The sequence below is a fragment of the Electrophorus electricus genome, chromosome 6 (genome assembly GCF_013358815.1).
Source record: "Electrophorus electricus isolate fEleEle1 chromosome 6, fEleEle1.pri, whole genome shotgun sequence".
Classification (NCBI taxonomy): Eukaryota; Metazoa; Chordata; class Actinopteri; order Gymnotiformes; family Gymnotidae; genus Electrophorus; species Electrophorus electricus.
In genome coordinates, this window is record NC_049540.1 from 16,815,444 (window position 1) to 16,842,033 (window position 26,590).

At 40.0% G+C, this 26,590-nt stretch overlaps 2 protein-coding genes and 1 long non-coding RNA gene across 3 annotated transcripts in view; 1 reads left to right on the forward strand and 2 right to left on the reverse strand.

The window, feature by feature from the left end:
- Positions 1-10,264: 10,264 nt before the first annotated feature.
- drd1b (dopamine receptor D1b) lies at positions 10,265-14,799 on the reverse strand. Its single transcript, XM_027026382.2, has 2 exons — positions 14,376-14,799; positions 10,265-13,877 (listed from the first exon to the last, which is right to left on the reverse strand). The coding sequence occupies exon 2, from the start codon at positions 13,613-13,615 to the stop codon at positions 12,281-12,283; it is 1,335 nt and encodes a 444-aa protein (XP_026882183.2). The 5' UTR covers positions 13,616-13,877; positions 14,376-14,799; the 3' UTR covers positions 10,265-12,280.
- Positions 14,800-22,497: 7,698 nt separating this feature from the next.
- On the reverse strand, positions 22,498-26,047 carry LOC113587634. The gene is made up of 5 exons (XR_003411762.2): positions 25,934-26,047; positions 23,822-23,913; positions 23,610-23,657; positions 23,015-23,164; positions 22,498-22,915 (listed from the first exon to the last, which is right to left on the reverse strand). It is a non-coding gene; the product is annotated as an uncharacterized LOC113587634 (long non-coding RNA).
- A 48-nt stretch (positions 26,048-26,095) lies between these two features.
- Positions 26,096-26,590, forward strand: part of rad50 (RAD50 homolog, double strand break repair protein) — a 32,842-nt gene continuing 32,347 nt past the window's right edge. The window contains exon 1 of the mRNA XM_035527416.1: positions 26,096-26,138. The gene's annotated coding sequence lies outside the window, so the exon portion shown is untranslated. The remainder of the gene's footprint in view (positions 26,139-26,590) is intronic.

Consider the following 26,590-nt stretch of genomic DNA (forward strand, 5'->3'; position numbering starts at 1 on the left):
TTTATTTAACTGATACTTTTATCCAAACAGAATTACAATTATGACTGAATACATATTGATTGAGGATTAAGGGCCTTGCTCAGAGGCCCAACTGGGGCAGCGGTGGGGCTTGAACTGGCAACCTCCAGAGTTCTCAGTGGTTTCCAAAGAGGGGAATCCTTGCTGCAGGTCCCCAACCAATGCTACCAAACACTATAGACATGGATGCCAATGAATGTGGCATTGGAGCAGTGCTCTTCAAGCTTTCAACAGCCATCCAGCCATTCTTGCATTCCAGACCTGCTAGCAGTGTAAGCCTAAGTGAAATGACTATGACACTTGCTGAGAGCTTTTGGACTTGGTAGAGGTGAATAGACATATTAAAAGCCTACTGGTTTGTCATTCTTCACAGGGCAGGAGATCATTCCATTACTAATGCTCTATTGCGCTGACCCTGTGCATAAGTAATCTGCACATACACTGAGGTGAGAGAGCACCATGATATGGAATGCCATGGCACTACAGACTGAAAAAGAGTCCAGACTGGAACCGTCTCCAATGTGATTTGCAATCAGAGTGGTCGGATATATGGCTTCTGAGCCAGCCGAGAAGTCGTACTGCTCTCAGTGGGACAGTTTGGTGGTGCGTGAAGGCCTGTTGTATCAACACAGAGAGGACCAATGGTCAATCAAGATCTATGGCAAAGGCTGTTAACATGCAGCCTCAGAGAAAGAGATAGTCCTCTCTGATGTGGTCATGGACCTGTGGGACACTTCAGGGTAGCAAAGATACTGAGGTGAGTATGGCAACACCTCTACTGGCTGGACGTCAGCAAGATGCAGAGTTACGTATCCATGGCTGTGACAACCATGCAGTGAGGAAAGGACCAAAGGAATGAACATAGGCCCTACTTTAAACTCTCCAATTAGTGGCTCCCATAGAGCATGTTGGAGGGAGTGTGCTGGACCCTTTTCCCTATTGCCAAGGTTACTAGCTGGGATGTTCTCATGACCAGGGATCACTTCAGGAGGGATGTGGTTTCCAATAAATAACTGGGGCCACATTGCTTCACCCACAGAGTGGGAAATTAATGGAGCGTACCCAGATGTTGATTGTCATTGCTCAAACTGAAAAAGACCAGGACTGCATACCAGCCTGCTGCTGTGAGCTTCTTGATCCATGAGTCACCAGGCTTTTTTCTACCTATGCTTATGTTTGGAGAACCTTGTGTACCCCAGTACACTTTGCATTCTGACATATCAGGAAGTACTTGGAAAAGCTTCACAATGCTAGATGTCAGCTCATCTCCTCCCTTACAACCACTTGGATGGAGCCACTAAATGAACTTTGTTCAGATATAATTTGCAAGTGGTCCTCTTTGCTGTAGAAATTGTCTGTCAGTGTTATTAGGCTTTTTCCAAAAAGCCTTGCAAAAAGCAACTTTTTTTTGTTGTTTGTTAGTTTGTTTTGGTGTAGATGCAAATTATTTTCTTGCATGTTGTTTCAACTTAGCATGCTTCAATGCACATTGATGCATATCCTTCAATAGCTCACACCAGGTGGTGACCATGTCTATGTCATGCCTCACATGAAAGCACTCATCCAGAAAGTAGATAAGAGACTTATGGAGAATGTTCAAACAGACAAGGACCTGGAAGCCAAGATCACCTATACTGTCCATGCTGAGGCCTGGAGTCTGGGATCGTGGTCCAAGCTCAGCAAATGAGAATGATGCAGGAATGTGTTGTTAATGTTAGCCTGGCTTCATTTCCAGAACACAGTGTAGTGGACGAACGACATGGCTGTACAATGTGTATGTGTAATGACTTACCAGTAAAATGACTACATGACAAAGGTGTGGATTGCTTCTTGCAAAATTCCTGGGTGTTAGAGCTTAAACAAAACATCAGTCTGTAAATGATCCATTATGCCATTATAGAAAATAAAGTTTCTTTATTTCAAGAGCAGCAGCAACCATAGTCAGCATGAGTTAATAGAAAGAGTTTCTCTACCAAGCATAAGTTTATGATGCTCATCTCACTCCATCACCCCCCCCCCCCTCTCTCTCTCTCTTGCTCTCTCACTGACTTTCGCTCTCTCTCATCTGGTAAAGGGCAACTGCAAGGGAACCACCCCTCCCAGTTATGTAAGGACACACTGGTTATTCCACATGGACAGTGTCCCTCTGAAAGCTTGTTTACAATATTTCTCTGGAAGCTGTTTGTTTACACCTCGTGATATTATGTACATATAAACAAGCATCACCATGCGTGACTGGCCCCACCTCTCCCTCGTTCTCTCTATCAGTATGGAAATATGCCTCATTAGTGTGTGTTATGGTGACTCAGCAAGCCCTGGCAATTACAAAAGTGTTTTTGAAATGAATTTGTTATTTGCAGACTATAACCCATTTTAACTCACACCACTTGCTACACATTTAAATTCATTCATTGTGACTTTTTTCTATGCAGACCATGAGATGGAACCCCAAGCTTGGGGAACCAAGGTGTTATTTATTAATTATCCTTGGAAAGTAATAGGACTTAATTCTATTGACAATGTGTGTTAATGGCTTCAGTAAGTCCTGAAACTGTCTGAAACTGGTTAGGATTTACTGACTACAAACCTCAATTACAAAAAACTCCATAATCTCATGAAACTTGCCCAAAAGAAAGGTCTATTTCTGAAGTTTCCAAGGTAATGCAATTTGATGAAGTGTTCACATCTTGGGGGGGGGGGGGGTGCAAAGACCGGTTTAAGGCTTGTGAAAGAAAATATTGGCACAGACAGACCTAATGTATTACCAGTGTGTGCCAGATGATGAAGACATACATTAGATCATTTAAACAGTAGTTCAAGCAGAGATAAGAGTAAATGTGATTTATACTGGAGGCAGCTTAAAGGTCAGCAAGAAATAAAATATATGTGTGGTGGGGCTTGCTACCCACAGACATAGTTCACTCTGATATGGGGGCGGGGCATGCTGCCCACAGTCATCAGTCACTCTGAATGTGAACATTTGCAGTGTAGTTTTATAAAAAAAATTTATAGCCAACAACAAATCTACTGGACATTCGAAACTTCTTGTAACTTGTTTAGTTCTATAACAGATAATCCAGAGAGGTACAATATGTGGGATACAGGTTATTATAGAACCATCAGAAAACACTTAATGATAGAAACAGGGTGAGTACATGGAATAAATAACACAACAAACCTTTCCATAAATGGCTTTGAAACTCAAAAAGGAAATTCTGAAATAAACAGCCCTAGTCAAGAGGCTGGTGAAGCTAATTTGATCACAGGCCGATATGGAAATTCTTCTGAGTGTCGATTCCCCTTTAACTTTACCCTCACTGAGCATGATTTAATTAGAATGGTACCCTTTCACAACAAGGAAGACAGAATTGCCCAAAGTCCAAAAGCTTTGGGGGAAAAAACAGCGTGGCTTGTTGTGCCACTAATTTGATTCCTTTATGAACGTAATGAATATGAACACAAAGAAAAGCGATGGGCCATCACCTTGGAACCTTCTTGTTTCATTTTACTGCCAACACTGCCATCTGAATGACTGAAATGAAGGGGGAAATTTGTTAACAATGCGTGGCCCTTGTCAGTGTAATTTTGTTGATGAGCCAGTGGTTAAAAACGGAATGTGGTGTAGCAGTGGGATGGGGATTTAGCCAGCTTAAGAACCACTGCCCCCAAGCAATTATGACAACACCCTCATCATTCCCATGCTTCATTAGGGAGTCTGTGGCCTCATCTATTCCAATTACAGCTCCCTCCAAGTGTGTGTGTGTGTGTGTGTGTGTGTGTGTGTGTGTGTGTGTGTGTGAGTCAGAGAGAGAGAGAGAGAGAGAGAGAGAGAGAGCTCTACTATCCAGACAGGACTGCTATATCAAAACACCACATAGCGAGCTTCCCTTGTAGTTCTTTCCCTCTAGAGCCCTGCTCACAGCTAGGACAGGAAAACAACCTATTTACATCACCTTAATGATGTATAGCTCTCGCTTACAGAGTAACACTTCCAGTTCAAAGGGCATAAATCACTGGCTGCTAATATGGTCCAGATATGATTGCGGAAAAGTGACACTAATGATGGTGCCATCAAGAAGAATATAATTGCTGTCATTTTAATTCTATGTATAAATATAACAAAACATCCCATTTGAAAAGAGAAGAAATGTATAGCAAGTAGACACTTTCAAGAGCTGAAATAAGACTCTGTTTCTCATGTGTGAAAATTTTAAATTCTCTCGCATTCTCTATTAGTATTTGCCAAGGGAAGGGAAATACCTCGAAACAAGCGACCTGATCATCACACGGGTCAAAGAAATGGCGAATCAGCATGGCGCACAGAAGCCTTGAGACCCACTTCCCTGCAGATGCCATCACCTTGTGTTCCAGCATGATAAAGCCCCTGGTGATGCAGCCATGTGCATACAGTTCCCAGGAGTTGATAAGATCCCAGATCTGCACAGCCTGCATACTCAGTGGCTATGTAGAATTAAGATATACCAGTTGTTTGTACCAGTTATCTGTACAGTACAGCACAGAAATTGAAAAAGACTGGTACAAGTTACCACTGGGTACAATGTAAAAAGTGGCCAAATTAATTTATGTAACTGGTTTTATTTATAAGAATTGTAACTATTGTAACTATAATTGCTGCATGTTGCACTTGTAATTTTGTATGTCTTTCCGCTTATGCACTCATCATGAATATTTTTCAGAAACGCCAGTATCCCTTAAAAAGACTTTTATGAGTTGTTGCATTTGTGATATTATGCATGGTAAAGTCTCAGAAGCTAATTTTACAAGGAAATTGGCTAAGAAGCTGTGCGCTACTGCTGAGACCATAATTCAGTTTCCCTTCTGATGCCACAGCCATCTGTGGCTGAGAGTCTGTGCGAGTACATCTGGGCCTGTGGTGTAACAGTCGTCTGTGACTGAGAGTCTGTGCGAGTACGTTTGGGCCTGTGGTGTAACAGCCGTCTGTGACTGAGAGTTTGTGCGAGTACGTCTGGTCCTGTGGTGTAACAGTCGTCTGTGACTGAGAGTCTGTGCGAGTACGTCTGGGCCTGTGGTGTAACAGCCGTCTGTGACTGAGAGTCTGTGCGAGTACGTCTGGTCCTGTGGTGTAACAGCCGTCTGTGACTGAGAGTCTGTGCGAGTACATCTGGTCCTGTGGTGTAACAGTCGTCTATGACCAATAGGCCACCTTCATATTATAGGGGAGAACAAAGTATTGTATGAGAACTGGCAATAATAATAATAATTTTTAAATATAAAATATGTATTAAATATAACATTTTTAAAATCACCCCAGTTGCCACACTCTGAAACTGTTCATAATTTGTAGCCACTTTCCCTTTAATGTCATTCAGTTTTTATATGTGAGAGTTAATGCAGGGAAGGATGTAAAGCTAGTGCAACAAGCCTTCAACCTTCTGGCTCACCGCTGCCTCAAAATCAACAAAGCGAGTATCTGAGGCAGTCTCGCTGAGGAAGTCTCCCCCTCCCCAGGCTCACAGGATGGCTGGGAGTCCTTGAGATGAGTTAAGAAGTCAATGGGAGATGCTCTCAGTGGATTAGCAACATGCTGCAAGAGCGAGTCAGAGACGGAGTGACAGAGAGAGAGAGCAACAGAGAGGATGGGGAGGGGGGGTGCATGGATTGCCATTTTATTCTTAGCACTGGTATTTTAAGTGCTTTTCTAGAGCAAGCGCAAACAACACAGCTCAAACCAAGACAAACTGGGGGTGAAGCTTCTCACCTGAGAAAGACTGTAAAAGAATAAATGTGAAATCAATGAGTCATTCCTGCGAGTGGGCTAGGTGTCATATTCAATGGACTTGCAGAGAAGTGTCATTTCATTATAATGGCATGCCAGACTGGGCTGAAAAATCACATTTCCATGGAAAACAAGGGCAGTTACCATCCTAGCTCAGCATTGCTCTATTTTCCAGAAAAATTCTAGATTTTCCCATCTAGGCATTCTCATGCTTTTGAAAGTGCAGTCTGTGGGATTTGTTGTCAACTTCCTCCACCTTGTGCTTGAACCAGTCCTGTTACTCATGTTGGTCTTAGTCAGGCAGCATCCCAAAGTCATGTGGATCGATCCAGTGTCACACTGCACCGCAGTACAGCAGTGGGAAATGCACAGCGCTTCACAGCATTTTGCTGTCAGCCACCATTCAGCTATCTGCGACCATTCTATCAATCATATGTTCTAACATAACCCTTTCGTGTGAACCCGAAATAATGCCGGCCATTCTAGTGCTATGAGCTGCACCGTGTTTCAGTGTAGGTGAGTGGTCCCTAGCGTCCCATCTACCACCGACTTATTACGTGGGCAAACGAGTATTTGCTTGAGTCCATCTTATAATGGCAGCTGTAACATTCTCTGATTCACGTTTTCGTGGTTGCTGAATCCAGATTAGGTGATATCAGTACTGCTTTGATCTTTTGCCCTCTCCTTTTTACTTTTATACATATCTCAGTGAAAACACAGAGAACATGGTCTGGGGATTGGCTCTTAGGCCCTCTTCTTCTGTGGAGCCATCAACATCGTGTGCCTCTGCTGAGTCGTTCAGCGAGAGTGGGCCTGAGTGAAAAAGCGAGGCGAGGGATCATTTCTCGGGGCGATGGAGTGAGTATGTGCGTGGGCATGCATGCGTGCGTGTGTACTTTGTGTTTTATGGCAGTGAAAATAATGGGAATTTCGCACGACAGTCCACCACCCTGAGAGGCTAAATCCTATTTATTTCCGTCCCCCGAGTACGCCTGTGACTCAGAAGAGCTGGGGGGAATGAATTTGGCTTTCAACCAAGCAAGTGGGGGGGGGATGCAGCGCCTTTGTAGACTGGATATCTTTAGTGATCCAGGCAAGCGCTGATACTGTGCTCAGTGGCTCGAGTGCTGAGTTACATAAGCACATTACAGATGGTCATAGCCACTCGCCATTTCCACCACGGAGAGCACTGCCGGAGGCCTGTCATTAACCTTGACTCTGTGCTTTTCCATACTGGCCTATCTTTAACCACTGGGTTTGTCTGTGTGTATGTGTGAGGCTTGTGATGGTAGTGGTGAGTGAGGGGGAAGAGTCTTGCTTAAATGTGAAGTTCAGGTCTGACAGGCAGGCTAAAGTAACAGCTCTTTGGTCATCTGTTGGGTCAGCTCTCGGGTCATCTCTTGGGTCAACTCTCAGGCCAGGCAGTGCATCCGGTAGCTATCATTGCAAATCATGTCCCGTATGCATGGCAATTATCCCTCTTGCTCATGGACTGCATTATTAAATGTGAATAACCCATGAGGTGGTTTCAGTTTCAGCGGTGACGGGGTCCTCACAAAAGCATTTGGCTTACCCATTCCCTGCATGTTTACCTTTACCTTGACTTCAGCAAACTTGCAGAAACTTTTTATACAGACATTTTTTGTAGTCTCTCATGTGAACTAGTAAGAGTTAGCAGTTTAAGTTAATTTAACTGGCTAGTTTGCCAGATGGTGCAAAACAGTTACAGTAACTGTTGGGTTAGCTGGACTGCTAGCCAAGCATGATGGTGATATTTTATAATGAAGGCAGAATATGGCTGACTACAGCTCAGACTACATTTGCAAGGTTAGGCTGACGTTTTTCTAAGGGCAAGTCAGATCACTGATTTAATTTAAGTCACATCTATAGAATTATAGACCAATAGGATTATGAACTGTCTGTGTTGAATAAAGTGTGAACATCAAAAGTTTCTTGTACAGTTTCTTATACAGTTTTAAATAATGTTCTTAGTGTGGGCATTTTATGACTTACTAATAAAAAAAACTTGTTCGTGTTAATAGTAATTGTTTAGCAAGGATATAGCTACAAATGCATTGTCTGTTTACTTAATATACACAGTACTTTATGTACACGTACACTTTATATACAGTTTGTATCTAAATGTACAAAGTAGGTCTGAAGCATAGCTACATGGTGATGGTGTGAGGGGTAGGGCAAAACCATACTTTTGTGGATATGAAAAAGGAGGTGATTTATTAATTGGACAGGGATAGGGGAATAATCCAAGGTACAGAAAGGCGCAATCCAAAACGTAGAGAAATAACCAGTCCAAATCCGAAACCAAAAGAGCAACGACAATTACATCCAGGCAGAAAATCCGAAACGGGTAGGCAAAAAGACAAAAACCAGAAGTACGAGAATAGGGTACGATACACAGAAAGGCTATCCAAAAAGAACACTTGGTACGCTTTAAGATAAACCATCGGCATTACTTCACAAAGACTGTGAGTGTGAAACATTCTTATATACACTTGTAATCAAGACATACAGGTGAGTTCAATACTCTGGCGACACAGATCTGATTGGACGCTTCCGATTGGTCGCGTTGTTGACTGGGTGACGAACGGGCTTCTGGGTACTGTAGTCTGCATTGGGATCTGGTGTTATGACAGATGAATATCTCTATATAAATAACCGACAATCTTCACCTTAAAAAATGACTGTGTGATGTCACATTTTTTAAATGAAACCTTCTGCTAAAAACCAAAAAGTTGCATCAAAAGTATAATATATAATTAAATATACATTTTTAGGGTTTGATGTGTAGGCTTGATACTTTTATAGTCTTTTGTATACAGTGCGTCCAAGTGTGTACTTTTTACATTATTTATTTACTTTATGTTTAAATAGATTTTGCTCCATAAATCTTTGTGATACCAAGTTGCTTCACAGAGAAACTGCAGTTCTAAACTAACAGTAGTAATCAATTGCAGAGACCTTCGCTGTCTCTGGATGTGTGACGACTGTTTTTTTTTTATGTGGTTTTGAGGTCAGTTGTCTGTTTATCTTTTACACAGTTGCCCAAACACGGTACCAATATAAAAACCTTTACTTGTACCCTAAGTCATACTACATTACTGGTAAGGATCTAATATAATCTTTACACATAGTTAAAGCAAAAATCTATAGGACTTGTACTCATGTGTCCAGAGCTCCACTCTAAGTGTTTGCACTCTTCCAGTCTGTTTTCTACTGCAGTGATTTCAGTCTGTATTCCAAACAACAATCTTTTAAAGGAAAATTATACAGTTATGAAAAGAACAGTGCACCAACTGCTCTGGCAATAATACTGTGAAATATTAATATTAATTGAAATATTAATTTTTGACAGCAGTAACAATGTTTTGAAAGGTTTTGGTACATTTTACACTGTGTGATCCTTTTTAGTTAATTTCAGTGAAATTTAGTTAATTTCAGTGAAATGGGTAGTGTCATACCCATCGGCAACAGGTTCAAAAGGACATCTTCCAGAATTAAACTTTAAAGATGAAAAGAATACCATGAAAGGTTATTACAAAAACCAACATCCACATTTATTTTGCAAATAGAAAGGGAACACTTTATACAGCCTGTAAATCAGGTACTGTAATAAATTTCTTGGGTATATTTTGAATGCTCTTTTAACAACTGTAGCACATACACTGCATCCTCAACAGTGCCTTCACAGCATTTACAGACGACATTAAAAACAGCACATATATTCGTTGTGTCTATTCACATATAAGGATTTTAAAGATAAATAGCATACAATTTACATCTACATTTGAACATCATACAATACATTTCATCCCAGTTGAGTTACATTTATGTTTGGCTGTGGAGCTGGTTCTGCTTTCAAATGGACCCAGACCTCTTTGTATAAATTTACAGTGTGTGTTGACAGTGTGATAGTCTTGTTACTAACAAAGCATTCCCATGTTATCAAAAGGTCTAGAAGGCAGTTGGTGTCAGTAACATGGTAAGGGAGAGAAAATATTTTAAAAAAAAAAACAGGAGACTACCTTCCATAAAATGCTACTGCATTTTTTAAAATTATGCTGATTAAGATATCTCAGTATTAGCAGAAATGGCAACACCTGGGTCTTTTTCAAATGCCTCACTGGTTCATAATAAATGCTAAGCTGTCAAACTGAAAGAATGGGGCTGATGATGATGAATGTTCTGAGGAAACATGACAGTGAAATAAACCTCTCTTTTGTCATTTTTATCATGGTCTTTAAAGCTGTGATTTGTCAAGGTGTAAGATAAATATTTGTGTTTTAAAAAGAGCACTCAAGGTGAGATGGTTATGGGAAATAAACAAAAAACTCAGTATCTCCATGGCAGCTTTGGATGGGCTGGAGGTTGGCAAAATAGAACCATTTGGACAATTCCCTGGAGCGAATAGTACTTTAGGGAAAACCATCTTCCCCTCCCACCAGACCCCACCCCACGCCACACCCACAATATCCCTCAGTGACACCTCAGTTCAGCCCAGTGTTGAGACCTACAGAAAAGGTGACTGTTAAGAGTAACGATGTACAAATCATTTTAACATCTGTACAGACATGTGCAAAAAAAGAGAAGGATAGTGTCAAGGAAAGTAGCCTCTGGGGTGCTTTAAGATTTTTGCACTGTGCACAGAAGGTCGGTTATAAGTTTAAGATTTTCAAGAGGGAAAAGTGCTTCAACTGACTAAGTACAATAGCAACAAAAATGCTCTCAGAGATGCATGTCAAGTGGCATATCAACAAACATGTACTCACAACTTCACAAGACATAAGATTATATGAGTTTTGGACCTATAATTTTGCATGTTTTAAGTTTTGACAGATGTATGCTAACAGGTATCTCTGGCTGTGTTTTTATGACCCAGAATTAGCTTGGATCTAGACCACTTGCATAACCATACAATACAGTCCAATAAAAATAACTGACATAATATGGCACCAAATAGTTACTTTATCTCAGTATAAAGTAACCTGGTCCCTACTAATGTGTACTGAAATCACTGATAGTGATTACTGATAAGTCCAGAGATGTTTGTTTGAGGTTACAGAAGCTGGTTATTTGCTATACAGCACCAGCTTTCAATGAGCTGATTGAGTCTAATTACTGTTTAGATTAGGGCATAGCTCATTAGAATTCAACTTTCTCATCTACTTGCTTCAGAACATAAGCTAAAAATAAGAGTGGAGTGGATGAAAATAGATTTGTGAAATGTCTTAGATCTGCTCCAATTAAGGATTAGACTTGATTACATCCTACCTTCCACCCCCACAAGTGGATGTTTTTTTCTCCAGTGTGAAGTATCAGTAGTTTTCATAAAATACACAAGAAGTCATTTGCATTCCAGGTAGATAGACTGCATGAAATGAATGATCAGATTATTCTGTTATGTATTGATGGCATTTAACATTCTTGCACATTGTACTGTAAAATGTTTAAAATAATTTTTACAAATACCCTACCAACATATTTATTTGGACCAACAATGGTGTTTTGCCTATTATAGCTGGCAAAACAGTTTGTGATGGCATAAGAAAGATAAGTATATAGAGACTGGACGGCCACACTGTGGGGAACTGCAGCAGTGCATACAGATTCAAACGTGAGATAATACCCTTCTCATTTTCAACAAGGCTTTTTGGTAGAGTTTTTCAGTAAAGTATTTTCAGTAGAGATTCAGCAAGCTTTCATAGAGTCCAGAACATAAATAGTTGAATTTTCTTACATTGACTGACTAGAGGAAAATTGGGACCACCTGCAGAACCACGAGCGATTTGTGCCGGTCCGATTTCTTGTACAAGACTTGCACCAATGACAGAGCTAAGATTTTAAAAAATGCTAAGAACACTTTTTAAAGCTGAGGTGAATCCTACGTCCATAAAACTGATACATCAGTTGATATATCTAATTCAAAATGCACAGAATCATCATTTCCTCCAGCTCGCACTAGAGAAATGCACGTAGAGGAGTGGCTGAGAGACGCTCCTGCTCCTCTGCAGGATAAGAACATTTGAGTACACTTGCATCTGCTGAAATAGAATTAGCACAACTAGTAGCATATAGACCTGTCAACTGAGCTGACTGATAAACATTATATGTACATTATATGTACATTTCTGTTGACAGTAAGTAGATTGAATAGTGTTCCTGCCACAACCATACAGACATGCCTATGTATAAACATCTAAAATGAAATATAGTAAAATGTGTGCACATACGAATGCATCTTCGTTTCAAGTTATCGAATGCATAACTAACCTGTCAATAACAAATGCTGTGTTTTGCAGATTGCTATACAAAGTCCAAAAACTGACTCCAATTTGAACATTCCTTTGAGCTTCACTTTTATTTAGTCAAGATGCTGTTTTAAGGTTTTGAAGGAAACTCCGTTTTCCCCAAAATTCCTTTCAAAGTTGGCTGGATTGGGAGTATTCCCTTATGTCATTCAAGGTTGTACACCCCATAGCCTTCAGCTCAGTAGGATTTGTGCTGCCCGTTCTGTGTGATGGGGTTGATCTTTTCCAAAGAAATGTCAGCATCGCTGTCCAGGTTCCCCGACATGGATGGCGATAGCTTCTCCAAGGTCTTGCTCCCGGAGTCCTCATCCTTCTTCTGCACCTCCTCATCCTGGCACAGGACACTGTGCGGGATGGCGTAGCTGCTGCTTTCACCCTCTTCAGGGATGAGGCCTTTTGCCTGATATTGCGAGGCAGCCTCAGAGGTGGCATTGTTGTTGATGCTCACGATCTCGATGGTGTCGGCGCCGGGGCACAGCTGGCTGCAGCCCAGCAGGATGGAGAAGGCCTTGCGGAAGTCTGCGTTGAAGGCGTAGATGATGGGGTTGAGCGAGGAGTTGGCCCAGCCGAACCACACGAAGACGTCGAAGGTGGTGGGGCTGATGCAGGGGAAGTCAGCACCGGCACTCACCTCGCAGAACGGCACCATGCAGTTGAGCACGAAGAAAGGCAACCAGCAGCACACGAACACGCCCATGATGACCGAGAGGGTCTTCAGCACTTTGGTCTCACGCTTGAAAGACATCTTGAAGGAGCTCTCTGACTCCATGCCGCCGCCGTTGCCCATGCTGCTATGCCGGTTCTTGGCGCTCTCGGCCGCCCTCTCTAGGGCAGAGATTCTTCGGATCTGCTTCTGGGCAATGCGGTAGATGCGGGTGTAGGTGACCAGCATGATGGCCACGGGGATGTAGAAGCTGATGAGCGAGGAGGAGATGGCATATGTGCGGTTGAGGCTGGAGTCGCAGTTGTCTGGGGGGGCATTGCCGTGGGTACCATTTAGCCTCGCGTACCTGGTGCTCTGTGCTTTGTGCCAGTTCAGCTGCACAGGGATGAAGGAGATGAGCACAGATAGGGTCCACGCCACACTGATCATGACGAATGCCACCCTGGGTGTCATCTTGCGTTCGTAGCGGAATGGGCTGGAGATGGCCCAGTAGCGGTCCACGCTGATGACGCACAGATTCAGAATGGAGGCAGTGGAGCACATGATGTCAAACGCCACCCAGACATTGCAGAAAGCACCAAAGGGCCAGAACCCCACAATCTCTGTAGCTGCCTTCCATGGCATCACCAAGATGGCCACCAGTAAGTCTGAAATGGCCAGTGAGATAACAAAGAAGTTGGTGACTTTGGAGCGTAGGTGGCGAAACTTTGTGACAGCAGCACAGACCAGCGTGTTCCCCAGCAGAGTAGTCAGAATGAGGAGCGCAAGGAAGCAGCCGGTCAGAACGCGCTTGGATGAATCGCGCTGTGATAAATGGCTGTCGAGTACCGTGGAGTAGTTCACATCCATGGCTTTTTCACTGAGTAGTAGCGGCAGTCACCCCATTATTCCAGTAGTTCAAAGTTATACATGATTATACAGGAAGCGGAGCTGCTGCATTCAACTGACTGACTAGATGATCTGGATGATCTATCGCCATGCTCGTTGTAGCAGTCATTTCGCAAGAACTGTTGCATCATTATCTTAACATTACCTTGCCAGAAGCCTTAATAAAGTGGTGTTCGTGTCTCCAATCACATTTGCAATGAACAGGGTTTGATCATCAAGAGCGCTGAAAACAAACAAAATTATTTTAAACAAGCTCAAAAATCTTATTTAATTACTTAATACTATTTTATCTATTTATTTTATATTTTCCCCATGTGAATAGTCTGCCCTTTTTCTGTCAGTGTTCACTCAGTTTAACAGCACATTCTCCTCAGAATGTTAGGCAAACGTGGGCAGTCACGATCATTAGCGTTATATATGAGCTTATCGATATAGTCTATTGATTGTATCTACGTTGGTATGATTTGTACTTCTTGATGACCATGTATGTTTGGTTTTATCCACAGAGCTTCAGTCAACCCGTTTAGGTGTCTATAGAACACATACATTTCATTTCGTCATTTTTAAGAGGAGAGTGGACGCTGATATACAGGTAAAACTCACAAATTGTTATAAACGAACGATCAAACACTATAAATGGAACCGTAACTATAAATTAGACTAGTATGTTCTCGTTTTATTAATTTTATTCTAAAATCACACACAAGTAGTCCTTTCTCACGTTCCAGTTGTTAGGGTTCCTTGTCGTCCCAGTTTGTGGCAAAAAAGCATTTTGAATGTCCCAGGGTCAACTTTCTTCAAAAAAGGTAGATTGGTCGTGTTTAATATTCCAAAGGCATACGATTTTTTATTAGTTAAGATAACAGTCGGTAATGTTGCGCACTTGCCGTCGCCTCATTCACATCACTTGGAACGTACTCAGTCTTAGAATGTCTGTGCATTTCATTCTTCAAGGATTCGTTTAATTTCACTTTTGAAAATTTGCAAACACATTTCAGTCTGGTTCCAGTGTCGTTCCTTGAAATAAACTGTCCTTATCGTAACCAATATCCCAGTAGAGGAGTAGACGGTCCAGTTGGTTTAGAATTTGTCGGATCACTCGTTCGATTTACTGTGCAACTTACACATTCAAGTTTAAAAGAACAGCACCCACCCTCCGTCCTTTCTCATAGACAGTGTTGACGTATTTGGTTTTTGGCGTATTTTGGTGAAGTGAGGATAGTCATTAAATCGAACCTGGTTTGTGCGCTCTCAATCGCTCGCCAGTTATTCGAATGTAAAATCGGATAATAACATTATGATGGTTGTTTCGTGTTTTTGTTTGTTTGTTTGACCGGACTAATACACGTATCTGCTATGTTATATGCAGTCTACGATATTAGCTAGAGACAAGACCATAAAACGTGATTTATCTGTCTTACTGTTTCTTATTATAACATATAATGGGAGTGGTATTAGGTATTAGAGCTAATTGGTGTTCATACAGAATATTATAATATTACATTATAGTACCGTTATTGGTGCAAAACATGCCTCCGCAAGACACTTCGAACTGCCATATATTTGCATACAAAATGGCTCATTGAGGACATCTACTGGATCAAGTCATTAACACATGAATGAATGGTCTGTAGGGAAATCAGGATGTAGCGTTAATTTCCGTATTAATATAACTCAGACCGTCCGTCAGTGTCAGTAATATTTATTATGAAATGCTCAATAAGGTAAAAACAAATATGTTAATGATTCAGCAAGCAAATCCTCGACAGCTTTGTGCAGCCTGCGATGTCTAGACTGCGCGCTTGTAATTCGCGTAGTCAAGCAATTGCAAAAGTCCTCGTAGCCGGAATATCCAAATGCCCGTGTGCGACGAGGACGCTAGCGCACCAGCTCAGCCTGAAGAGCCTACGGGGTCAGAGATGTGCCACAAAACAAAGGAGCACAAAAAGATAAGTTTGTTTTGGGAGAGAGGATCAAATTTGATTTCACTATGGTATGTACTTGAGATTAAGAAATGTATTAAAATGTAACTGTAAATGTCAAATGAAGCCTAATTATAAAATGAGAATATACCGTGACATGATGTGCACTATATGACATTGACAAGGAGTTTCATCTATGGCTTTGATATAGAAACAAACTTTTACCCTTCCCCCCGGTACTGACATAATGTGTTAGCATATAAAACCAAATGATTCCTCGTTTATCCACCATGTGGTAATGCAGTATGTCCAAGATGGTGAGAAAAGAGAGGCTCAGCTTGTTTACAAACAAGCATCATAGTTTACTTCAGACAAATGCAGCACCATCAACCTCTGGTTAGGTGTCTCAGTTCATTGAAGAGTGTGTCAGGGAACACATCCCAGAGCAAGGCTTCAGGACCTAGAGAAGCCTATCTGAATGCTGTCTTTATTCAACAAGAGACACTGATATCCAGCATAGGCAGACTACATTAGTAACCGTAGTTTTCTATAGATCTGACCTGCACCGGAAGTGAGTTGTAATTTGTGCCTTTCATTGACCAATAGACCAATAATGAAGGCTGAAAATTGGAGTGAGCAAAGCAAAGATAAAGGCACATTTAGTCGATTTTCCATGTCATGTAACTCCTGGAGGATAAAGAAAAGATTGACTGTTCAAGTGCACCAATCAACTCGAGGGTCAAAAATAGTTGATTCACATGCTAATATGTCAGCATCCCTAATTGGAATTATGGAAATTACATTGTGCTTATCGTTTTTATAACAGGAAAGCATAAAGAAATACTGTATAAAGAAATTAAATCCTTTTTAAAATAATAAAAGAATTACACAAGGGAACATGTGGCTTACTTAGTGCTTACAGCAACCATCCCCAGAGTAATAAACTGCAATGTGGATATACAATTAGAGAGTACTAATTGTTTCTAGAAAATCTCATTATTAGAAAGCTTATCAGTAAGTTAAGCTTTGAAGTAGACTCTTCCTTTAGAATGTATTAACACATCACAAAACGTGACTAGTCTGAGCTACAGCATGCTCCATATTGAGTGAAATTGTCAACATGAAGGAACTGCCATAAGGAATCCAGGTCTCATTTTTCTCGCTCTTGCCAAAGCCACCCATGTGAAGTTCCATGTTTTGCATTTTGTGGATTGGTTTGGGAGTGAGGTAGCGGCAATTTCACAGCTATAAAGACCCCAATTTCTTGTCCCCCCCACCCCCCAACCCACCCTGTATCACGCACACATACACACACACTAAAGGGAACACTAAGCTTTTCAGTTCAGACTTGAAGTACCGCAGATTGTTTTTGTCATCCGGACATGAAACAGAAGGCTGCGTGGAGTCATGCCGGGTGCTAATCCTGCCATCGAGTTGCCAGAGGATAAGAAGTCACAGTCAGGAACATCATCTGCTGAAAATGGTGGGCTTAATGTGAATTAGCTGGACGGTATTTATAGGTATTTTTGATGTTCATTCATTTGAGGTGTGTATGTCTCTGTGCTAAGGCCTCAGTTTAGAGAGTGTCTGAGATCATGGAAGATTGTAAAATGTAAGCTATATATATATACCTCAAACATTTTTTCTCTTACATTACATACATTACTTTTTCACTCCAGGTGAAGTAAGTATTGTAGTCTGTTGATGATATATTTAGCATCATAACACTACCATATCAAAACATACACACATGGCATTTATTATTTAAGATATAGGCCGGCTCATTTAATATCTAAGGGCCTGTAACAACAGGATCGGCTGGAATGGACATCAACCAAATACTAGAGTTGGTCAGCTAGGGAGTGTTTTAATTCAATAGCTAATTTAATTTGTTGGAATTTTCCTAGAATTAAACTGGCTCAGTATTCTAGAGCTGTCACTAGTCATCAGGGTGTTACTGGTTGAAACAGTTGACAAGCACAGTTTTGGGCAGGGTTACTGATGGCTGAATATATTTTCCTAATTGTCCCAGTAAAATTATTTTAAAAAGCTAATTATTCAGAAAACAGATAACATTTAGATGCTGTACATTTGAAGCAACTATTGTTAGCAGTGTCCTTTGTCAATATTACTAAAGGCACATTGTTCCAGTGTGTTACTGGTTAGCCGTTTTCCTTATGTAATATGTCTCGATGGTGAATATGTTTTTTGCACAGAATGGCTGTTTATTAACCTGAATGGACTAGTGGCTACCAGTTTTGGTTTTACAGGTCTCCACTTGGTAGAATGGATTTCAGCATATTTCACACTGGTTTATTAGTCAGATTTTGTATATTTTGGACAGTGTAAATGGCCCCATTGTGGCTTATGTTACACAAACAAGTTGTATTACTTACCTTCATCGGGTAACAGAAAAGATGACTTTGACTATTTATAACATTTTCTCTATTTGTAACGTTAGAGCCAGCAAGATTTAGCTAACTAACGTGTTTTGGCCATAATAGCCATTTACCTGAAGGTGCTGCTCTAAATCTTATGTTTAGACCATCTGCCACTTACTACTGACCTGTCATGCATCAAGAAGAAAGTGTGCATGTGCTGATCTCAAAAAAGCTATTAATCAACCAATGATAGTGTTTCTTTTAAAGTTTGTATGGTATTTTTAATTAGTCATAAGGTAATCTAAAAATGTTTAATGTAACTGTGTTCTGAACAATAGCCTTTTGAAATGTTTTGTGAACTGAATACTTAGTTTTTATATTTTATATATATAGCATTATTACTTGTATTCTGTTGTAACTTGACCCTATACAGACAGTGATAGTACTGACAAATTCGTTATTCAACCCTCTGCACTCTGAACTCTTCCAGTCAAAGCATATATCATTTATGTCCACCCTAAAGCTCTGTGATGATTTATAGTCCTGATTTTTTTTTAAAATCCTTCTAAATAGTGTAATCATGAAAATGGTCCAGCAAAATAGATGGTGAGGCCCAGTATTTGTATTTTAAAACCTTTAATGTGCTTGACTTTCTAATCAGCAGATGCTCAATTTCTAATTAGACCCTGAGTTTCTAGGAAGGGGAAAAAACAGCCATTTGCGAAAGCAATGGAGTGTTACTAATGTCACTATAATAATTTAACTTGTCCCCAGCATGGTCACGATAAGGATATTGTAGCATCAGTGTTTTGTTGGAAATTATTGGTAGTTTCGGATTTGCCACACCAAAGTATGCTTCTGTCATCTTAGATTAGATGGAGGAAATTGGGTCTTTCCAGAAAGCCCTAAACATTTCTTTCTTTCTTTTCATTACCAGCACTTTTCATTATAATACACTGAAATGCCAACCTCTGGTTAGCAGGCTGAAGGTGTAGGGGTAAACACTTCTCATTCTGTTGCTTCCAGTTTTTGTTGAAATGTTAGGAAGAGAAGGTTTAAGTCAAACAAGCTTGAATGTCAGACGTATGGGAAGCGTTCAGCATTTTCTGCATCTTTTAACTGTTGTTCCAAGTTTGATTCTGATATTCAATTTCTTTTTTTTTTCATTACCTGGCTATTGAGCTCTTGTAAATAATATATTCCTTCATTCCTTCAAGTGCTCTGATTTACTCAACCCTAACAGTGTTTACCAGCATACCTTGGCATTTCACGGAATCTGAGCTTGTTAAAAGGGTTTAATTACTCACTTCATGTATTGTCAGGGGAAAATTTGCAACTTTGAGGCTAAAAAGAGATAATGCTTCAAACAGAGGGTAGACTGGCTAAAATTTCCATTTCACCGCAATAATAACAAGGACATTTTGGGCATGAGTCTCTTTCACACTCTGCTAAAGCAGGCATATAACAATTAAGGAAGTGAATAGTAAAAGCAGAGCTGCAGGAGGGTATTATTGGGTATTACGCATTTAGCTGGAGCTTTTGTCCTAAGAGACGTGCTCAGTAACTGTAGGAAAGGCTTCATGCGGTGGCTTTTTGACTGAAGCACAAAGACAACATTTTGACAAAAAATCTCATGTTTGACTTGTGATGCCTGTCTTGATGCAAGCTAAATATTTTTAGATGAAACTGGATGAAATGGATGTTGGAGAGATGCTCAGCTGAAGAAGTAGGCAGTACTCTTGGCAATGCAGACAATGCAGACATTAAGTGTATGAGCTACCAAACAAATTCTGATCCACTGAGTTTTAATAAGAAAATCTGCTTTACTGTTATGCTGTTAGCCAGAGAGAGTTTTATACATTTATCAGTATGACAATGCCTGAATTTGACTCTATCTGCCTACAGTTGAAACTGTTAGGTGAGGCAGCCCTGTACAATGGACTGATTTTGTCAGTGGACTCACAGTACTCATTTATCAGTGCAAATGGTATTTTTTTTTAAACTAATAAAGGTCAGATGTATTTAATCCTGTCATAGGTTACCAGCATGGTGCATAAATGTGCAGTTGGTGAGGGAGGAATACCCCAGCCTGAGTTGAACAGAGAGACTTGAGTTTCCCTGAGACAAACTCTCCTCAGAGACATTTGTTGAGTCGCTAGAAGTAAATGAGGAGTTCAGTCACACTGTTAGACTTATGGAGAAGGGGACTTCATAACAGTTGTGTTGCTGGTAGCTTTGCTGTTGTCTGGGATCCCGTGAAGCTGGCAGGCAAAGTGGCCGAAGAGAATTCCACCCCACCCAGCCATAAACGCCACTGAGCTTTACGGTGCAGCACTTGATCCAGAGGTTGGGGTTGTTGATGCTGACAGTTCCTAGAAGCCCATCAGCAAATATGACTTTAACAGCCCAAGAGCTGGAGGAAACCCTCACTGCTAAGCACCCTATAACGCTAGTTGAGGAGAAATCACAGAACAGGGTTGTCGAAGACGACATCATTGACGCCACAAAGCAAAATGCCCAAGCTGTAGTTCTGAGCTCAAGTCTGAGTCCAAGTCTTGTTTGCTAGCCACTACTGCACAAGGCTTTGGAAGTCACCACAGTGCCTCCTGTCTCTGGCATGGAAGATGTCATGTAAATCCCCTCCCTTTTATTATGTTCATCTATGTCTTGTTTCTCTCCAAGTTCCCTGAATTCTCTTGCCTTGGTTGTTGGTTCTTCTTTATTGTTGTGCTGAAGATATGTTTTGTATGCTTGCTCTGTGTATTTTGTATTTAATGTCAAGCTTGGTTGCTTTTTGTTTCTGTTTTATTTTTGTTTGATTTGTATTTGTTGTTCATTTTTATACATTTTAAGAAAAAAGTCCATTTGTAATTTCTCCTGCCTTGTGCCTCGCTTTCTTCATTGAATGACAATACAATATTAATAATGGTGTCCTCAGTGTCCCAAGCCTCTGTGGGAAAAGCAAGTGTTTCCTGTTTGATGCCTACAGAGTCAGTATGAGTGTGCGTGTGTACAACTGTAATATCTATTAATTTCTTCTGAAGATATCACTGCTGGGGATAGTACCAGTTGAACTCCTCAACCAACCCCAGTCTCTCAAAGTAACACCTACATTCCCCAGTCCTTCTGGCTGTTCTTTTGTTCTGAAATTTTGATGTTGTGTGCGTATGTAAACAGGTGCAGAGATGTGTTCTGATATGTTAGTATATTTATACCTCCCATAAACAAACTCAGTAACCCAACCTCTTTCCCAAATGTAGTGAATCACCACATACAAAACATAAAAATCATAATAATAAAAGTGAGTAAGGAGGTCATTAAAGGGGACTAGATTTACAGGAACACTTAATCCTGCTGGAAAATTCATAATGGCACATGTAAACAGAACACAGCTTATATTTGATATAGTAGAAGTAAACCAACTACCTGCTAACACAGGTTTTAGCAAATATATAGCAAACCTAATGGATAACAAACAGCTGACAGCAAATTATGCATTTTAACCTTTGTAATATTCAAGTACTAGTGTTAATGTCTACAGATGTTGTATTGTACAGCAATTCACTGTTCAAGCTTGAATTCTGTGGTTGATTTAAAGTATGCATTCCGCCTCAGCATTTTGAGGGACGATGCAGGATGTTATGTTCAGATGTCCTACAAAGGGGTTGATCTGAGACACACTATATATGCCCCATAAGAGTTGAAGGAAGAGATCATGAAAAAAGCACATCTCTAAATGGCACTCTTCAGCTCCTAATTGGTGAAATATCACTTGCTCATTGGTGAATTAATTTAATCACTGCCAAAGAACTTAATCATGGCCAGAGTTTGCTACAAAAATGATCATTTACAACAAAGTTATTTTGATTAAGATTTCTCAGGACATGTGTTTTTGGATATATACCAAATGTTTCTGAACATAGCAAAAGAAGATTCTGAGATGTGAAATCCAAGTTTACAGTACATCAGCTAAGCCTGAAACACCTGGTCCTAGCTGTAGCTTTAAATGGGATGGAAGACTTGGCTTTTATTTGATATACTTTGCTCTTAAAGGTATTTTCAAGGTCTTCTGTAAACGTATTTATAAATAATTTAATGAACATTTTAAGCTGTTTTATTAACAATTTAGGAAGTAGTATCTGTACCCTTGCATACCACAAAGTCCAATATGAAGCAATTTGGCTGTAAACTCTAAACAACCATAAACCCAGATAACATTTCTTTTGCTGGTGGTCATACATTTTCCTTGGGACAAACACTAATGCATACTCTGAACACTGGACTGCAGTAACTAATTTACTTTTACTTGCCCTGCAAGACACTGCCCTCTACTGTCAAGAGTTGGGTACAAAACATCACTAGAAGACATAAGGCTCCTAACAAAGTATTGCAATTTCACTGCAGTAACAAAGTTGAACCAAACCAGATCCAAGAGAACATGTCTGAACAACAGTGAAAAAACTGGCAGTGAGATAAGACAGGGCAGACACTGATCTGCAAAAAAACCCAAACATTTTTTACCTTACACTGTGGTACACAGCAGTGTAAACATTCCAAAACCACTCCACTTTAGCCAGTATTTTAAATATATTGAACTAATATATTTAATGAATTAATGACAGGCATTAAACCTTCATTGCCTTTGCGGTTAGGACATAAACCCAACCAATAAACAAAAAAATGTTTCCAGTAGGGATGGCCCTTTGCCATTAGTATAACAGATCAGTGGTTACGTGTAGAAGACAAATATTTAAAGGTAGTCTGTAATGATGACTTTATTTATATGCACAGTGACACTAGAAAGGCCTTAACATAATGGATCAATACTGATAACTATTAACACAACTATTCATCCACCTTTGAAAAAATGTGATGCATTGTTTTACAAAAATCAGCTGTTGAGTTTTTTTCACAATCTTCAAGATGATCATCTTATTTTGCGAACACTGTCCTCCAGCCTTCGACAAAGAGACAAATGCAAGAAATTTTTAGAATGAACTGAATATTTTTAGAAAGAATTTAACAGTCTCTTGAAAAAAGGAACAATCTATACTCACTGTTCCTGAATACTGAAGTAGTGACTGAATATTGTACTGTAGCATTCTAAAGATTGTATGTTGCCCAAGACCCATGCCTTGATCTGTAGATCTTGCCAAAGCAAGAGTTTTCAGAAGTTCTTGAGCAACTGTTTCTTTACAGTTGCAAAACTGTTGAAAAAGATACAAGTTACAGTCACACACACACACATATATATATATATATATATATATATATATATATATATATATATATATATATATATATATATATATATATATATATATATCTATATATATCGAGTCCATACACAACCACAAATTATATTATTTTTATATATATATATATATATATATATATATATATATATATATATATATATATATATATATGCATAGTCCATAATCAATTTTGGAATTTGGTACCACACCAAATGGTACTAAAAGTAAAACATCAACAAGTAGAAGTTCTTGCAAAGCTTAGCACTTTGAATGCTAACTACAGCGCATGTCAGTGACTACTTTAAACCACACTGAATACTATAAAGACCATGCAATCATATAGATTGTCTGCTATTGGGCAAGTTGAGATGATCTGCTGATCTTCAAAACTTACGTCACTATTTGTCATCTGTACATTTGGCAAGTATATTGTGTTTGTGTCCTTTGAAAAAGAGACAGAAACGTAACCAACTACAACAAATACAGCACTTACAGCTTGAAATTTTTTACACTTAGTGTATTTCTTGGTGATAGGGTTTGTAAAACTTTATGAAAAATCTTTATGACAAAGTTATCCATAGAAATTCATTAAGGTACATTACTTACAAAGCTGAAGAGATTAGGGTAGCGAGCAAGGTCTTGAAGATGGACAAGTATCTCATGAATAATGTCATCTCCTCTAGTTATGTCCTGCAGTGCTATGCAGAGTAGCAAAACACATTTGCACAATTTGATCATCATCAGGAAGCATTTTAACCTGGGCCAACATGTCAAGCTGTTTATACAGCAACTGGAGGAGGGGAAATTCAATGGAAATTTATATGCTCTCACTAGTTCCAGACACTTAGCGCCAGGTTACGGGTACCTATATTTGGGTACCTTTTCAACCCAATGATGTTATTTTAAAAAACAGCAGATATTTTCTCAGTGGTAACTTGGAAAATTACAGCAAGTTAGAGAAGGGTGAAAACCTTTTAATACACTCATGTGTCATGGGAACACAGTGCACTACCAAGTGCAAATCAAGGGGTCAACTCTAGTTCATACAACAATCAAAACTAATATAGAAGTTGAAAAGTGTTGCACATATGACTCTGATCAGTTGACTCATTACGCAGGTTAACAGATTTCTGATTTTTGGCCTTGACTCTTTCTTTACCAGGGCAGGTCCTGCTGTAAGCTGAAGTTTGTTGTCAAGTCGTTTTAAACTATATAAGATTTGTTTGACTGTAGCATCTGTTGTACTACTTTCTACTACTGGCAGCCACAATGTCAGTAAAGAGTGTGTCATAGCTGTCGCACATAACCGTCCCACCCATGTTTCTACGTTAAATCGCAATGTGTCTTTATTTTGAACTTCTCCCCCTGATCGTATCACTGACACTGGCACAAGATCACATATTTATCACTTGCTATCCTACATCATATCCCAGAATGAACAGGATTATTTCAATATACTGTACTTGACCGTTGCCAGCCTTCACTTTTTCGTACACTCTGACGTTCTTTAATCACTTACACCCGTGTTCTGAACCAGACTCCTCATAAGTTAGAATTCTGTTAAAGGAAAAGGGGGTCATGGTACAATTCTATAATCCAGTGCAGCAGTTTCCCCTGACAAACTGTTTCTGATTGTGTTGTGCTGACTGGTCAGCACCAAGGCTTGTTACAAAACCCAGTACAAAACATACAAGTTATGTAGCAGAAAAATACCTTTCAATTAAAGCTTACAACAATCTAAACTGCTCTAGCATACGTTCTTTCTCTCACCCCAAGATGACTTTTTTTCTTTCCTCTTTCCTTACATGAGCCAAAGGTCACAAAAAGTATATTCTACATCTAATTTGCAGACAGAATAGCTTCTCGCAGTTGCTGAAAATTAGATGGAGGTACTGACGTGCTGAACAGCCCATTCTCTCTCATCCCAGAGATGCTCTATAGGATAAAGGTCTGGGGTCTGTGGAGGCCAGCGAAGCAAGGAAAACTCACTGTCATGTTCCTGGAACCAATCCATGACTGTAGGTCTCTTGAGGCACTGCGTATTTTCCTACTGAAAGTGTCCTTCTGCCACAGGGTAAACAGCAGCCATGAAGGGAGGAATTTGGTTGGTCACAGTGCTTAGGTAAGGCCTTCTGAACCCAGCGTGTGCCAAGAAAACATTCCCCAGACCATTACTCTACCTTCACCATTTTGACTGTTGGCACCTGACAGGAAGGGCTCATCAATTCATGCTACTTTTTCCCCAAATTCTAACCCTCACATTAGCATGGTGTAAGAGCTATCTCAGGATTCATCCAACCAAGTGATGTTTTTTCACTGCTCAGCAATCCAGTTTTTGGACTCTTTTGCCCACTGGAGTCTTGTTTTTTTATTTCCCTTAGACAGCAATGAAACACAAACTATCTGCTGTTACAGACCAGAGCTTTGCTCCTGCTCCTCTTCAGGACTCAGATGGACCATAGGCCTTAATTTGCTGTGAATGACTTTTAACAGATTAACCTAAGGTTTTGGGGATCCGTAGGGCATTATACAACTCGTAAACTCCAAAGGCTACAGATAACATTTTTCATACAGTTTACAATGGGGCAGTGCAAAATATTAATGAATATCAATGAGCCTTATTTGATTCGGTATGCAACCACTTCAGACAATGTGTCAATAAATAGCTCACACAAATAAATATTCAAATGCCACAGACTGTATTCATTGCCTACTTACAGACGAGAAACACCACAAGAAGAGAAAGTGTGCATTGTTTTGGTATTTTGAAAGGGCTCCGTTGGCGCTAAGGCAAAAATGTTTCAGTATTGGGCTGCAGTAGCTGGAAACATTGCACTTTGAGCGATGCGCGTGCGTTTTACGTATGTAAAAACGTCACGTCTCGCGCGGGAAATAGGCAAGTCCGTGAGCGCAGCCAAAGTAGGTAGGTGACGCTAGCTAACGTTATTGAAAAATATAGCTAGAGCACTTATTTGGTTGATTTCACCCTTGTAAATAGCGTGAATACGGTTGTTATAGCTAGGTAGCGAACTTCACCAGCTAGCAGTTCAATAGGAAGAATATGAACGCTAGCTAGCTTGCTAGTTATTACTTTGTTTAAAGTTACCTTCTAACGACAATACAGCTAACGTTATACAAGATAAGACTTTGGTTGACGTTACTATCCATCTGTCTAGTTTTCTGGTGACCCTAGCAAGCTAGTTTGGTAACCTCTGTAGGATATAATACGACTTTAGCCAGCTGATTCTTAGTTAAGTAACACGAATGTTAGCTAATTAATTACTTAGATAACTAGTTAGCTAAAATTTCATTAGTTAGCTAGCTAACCTAGGTTCCCTAACGCTAGCTATCTTGCAGGTGGCATATAACGCCAGA

Excerpts from the sequence above, each read along its gene's own strand:
- drd1b (XM_027026382.2), bottom strand. The coding sequence starts at position 13,615 with ATGGATGTGAACTACTCCACGGTACTCGACAGCCATTTATCACAGCGC.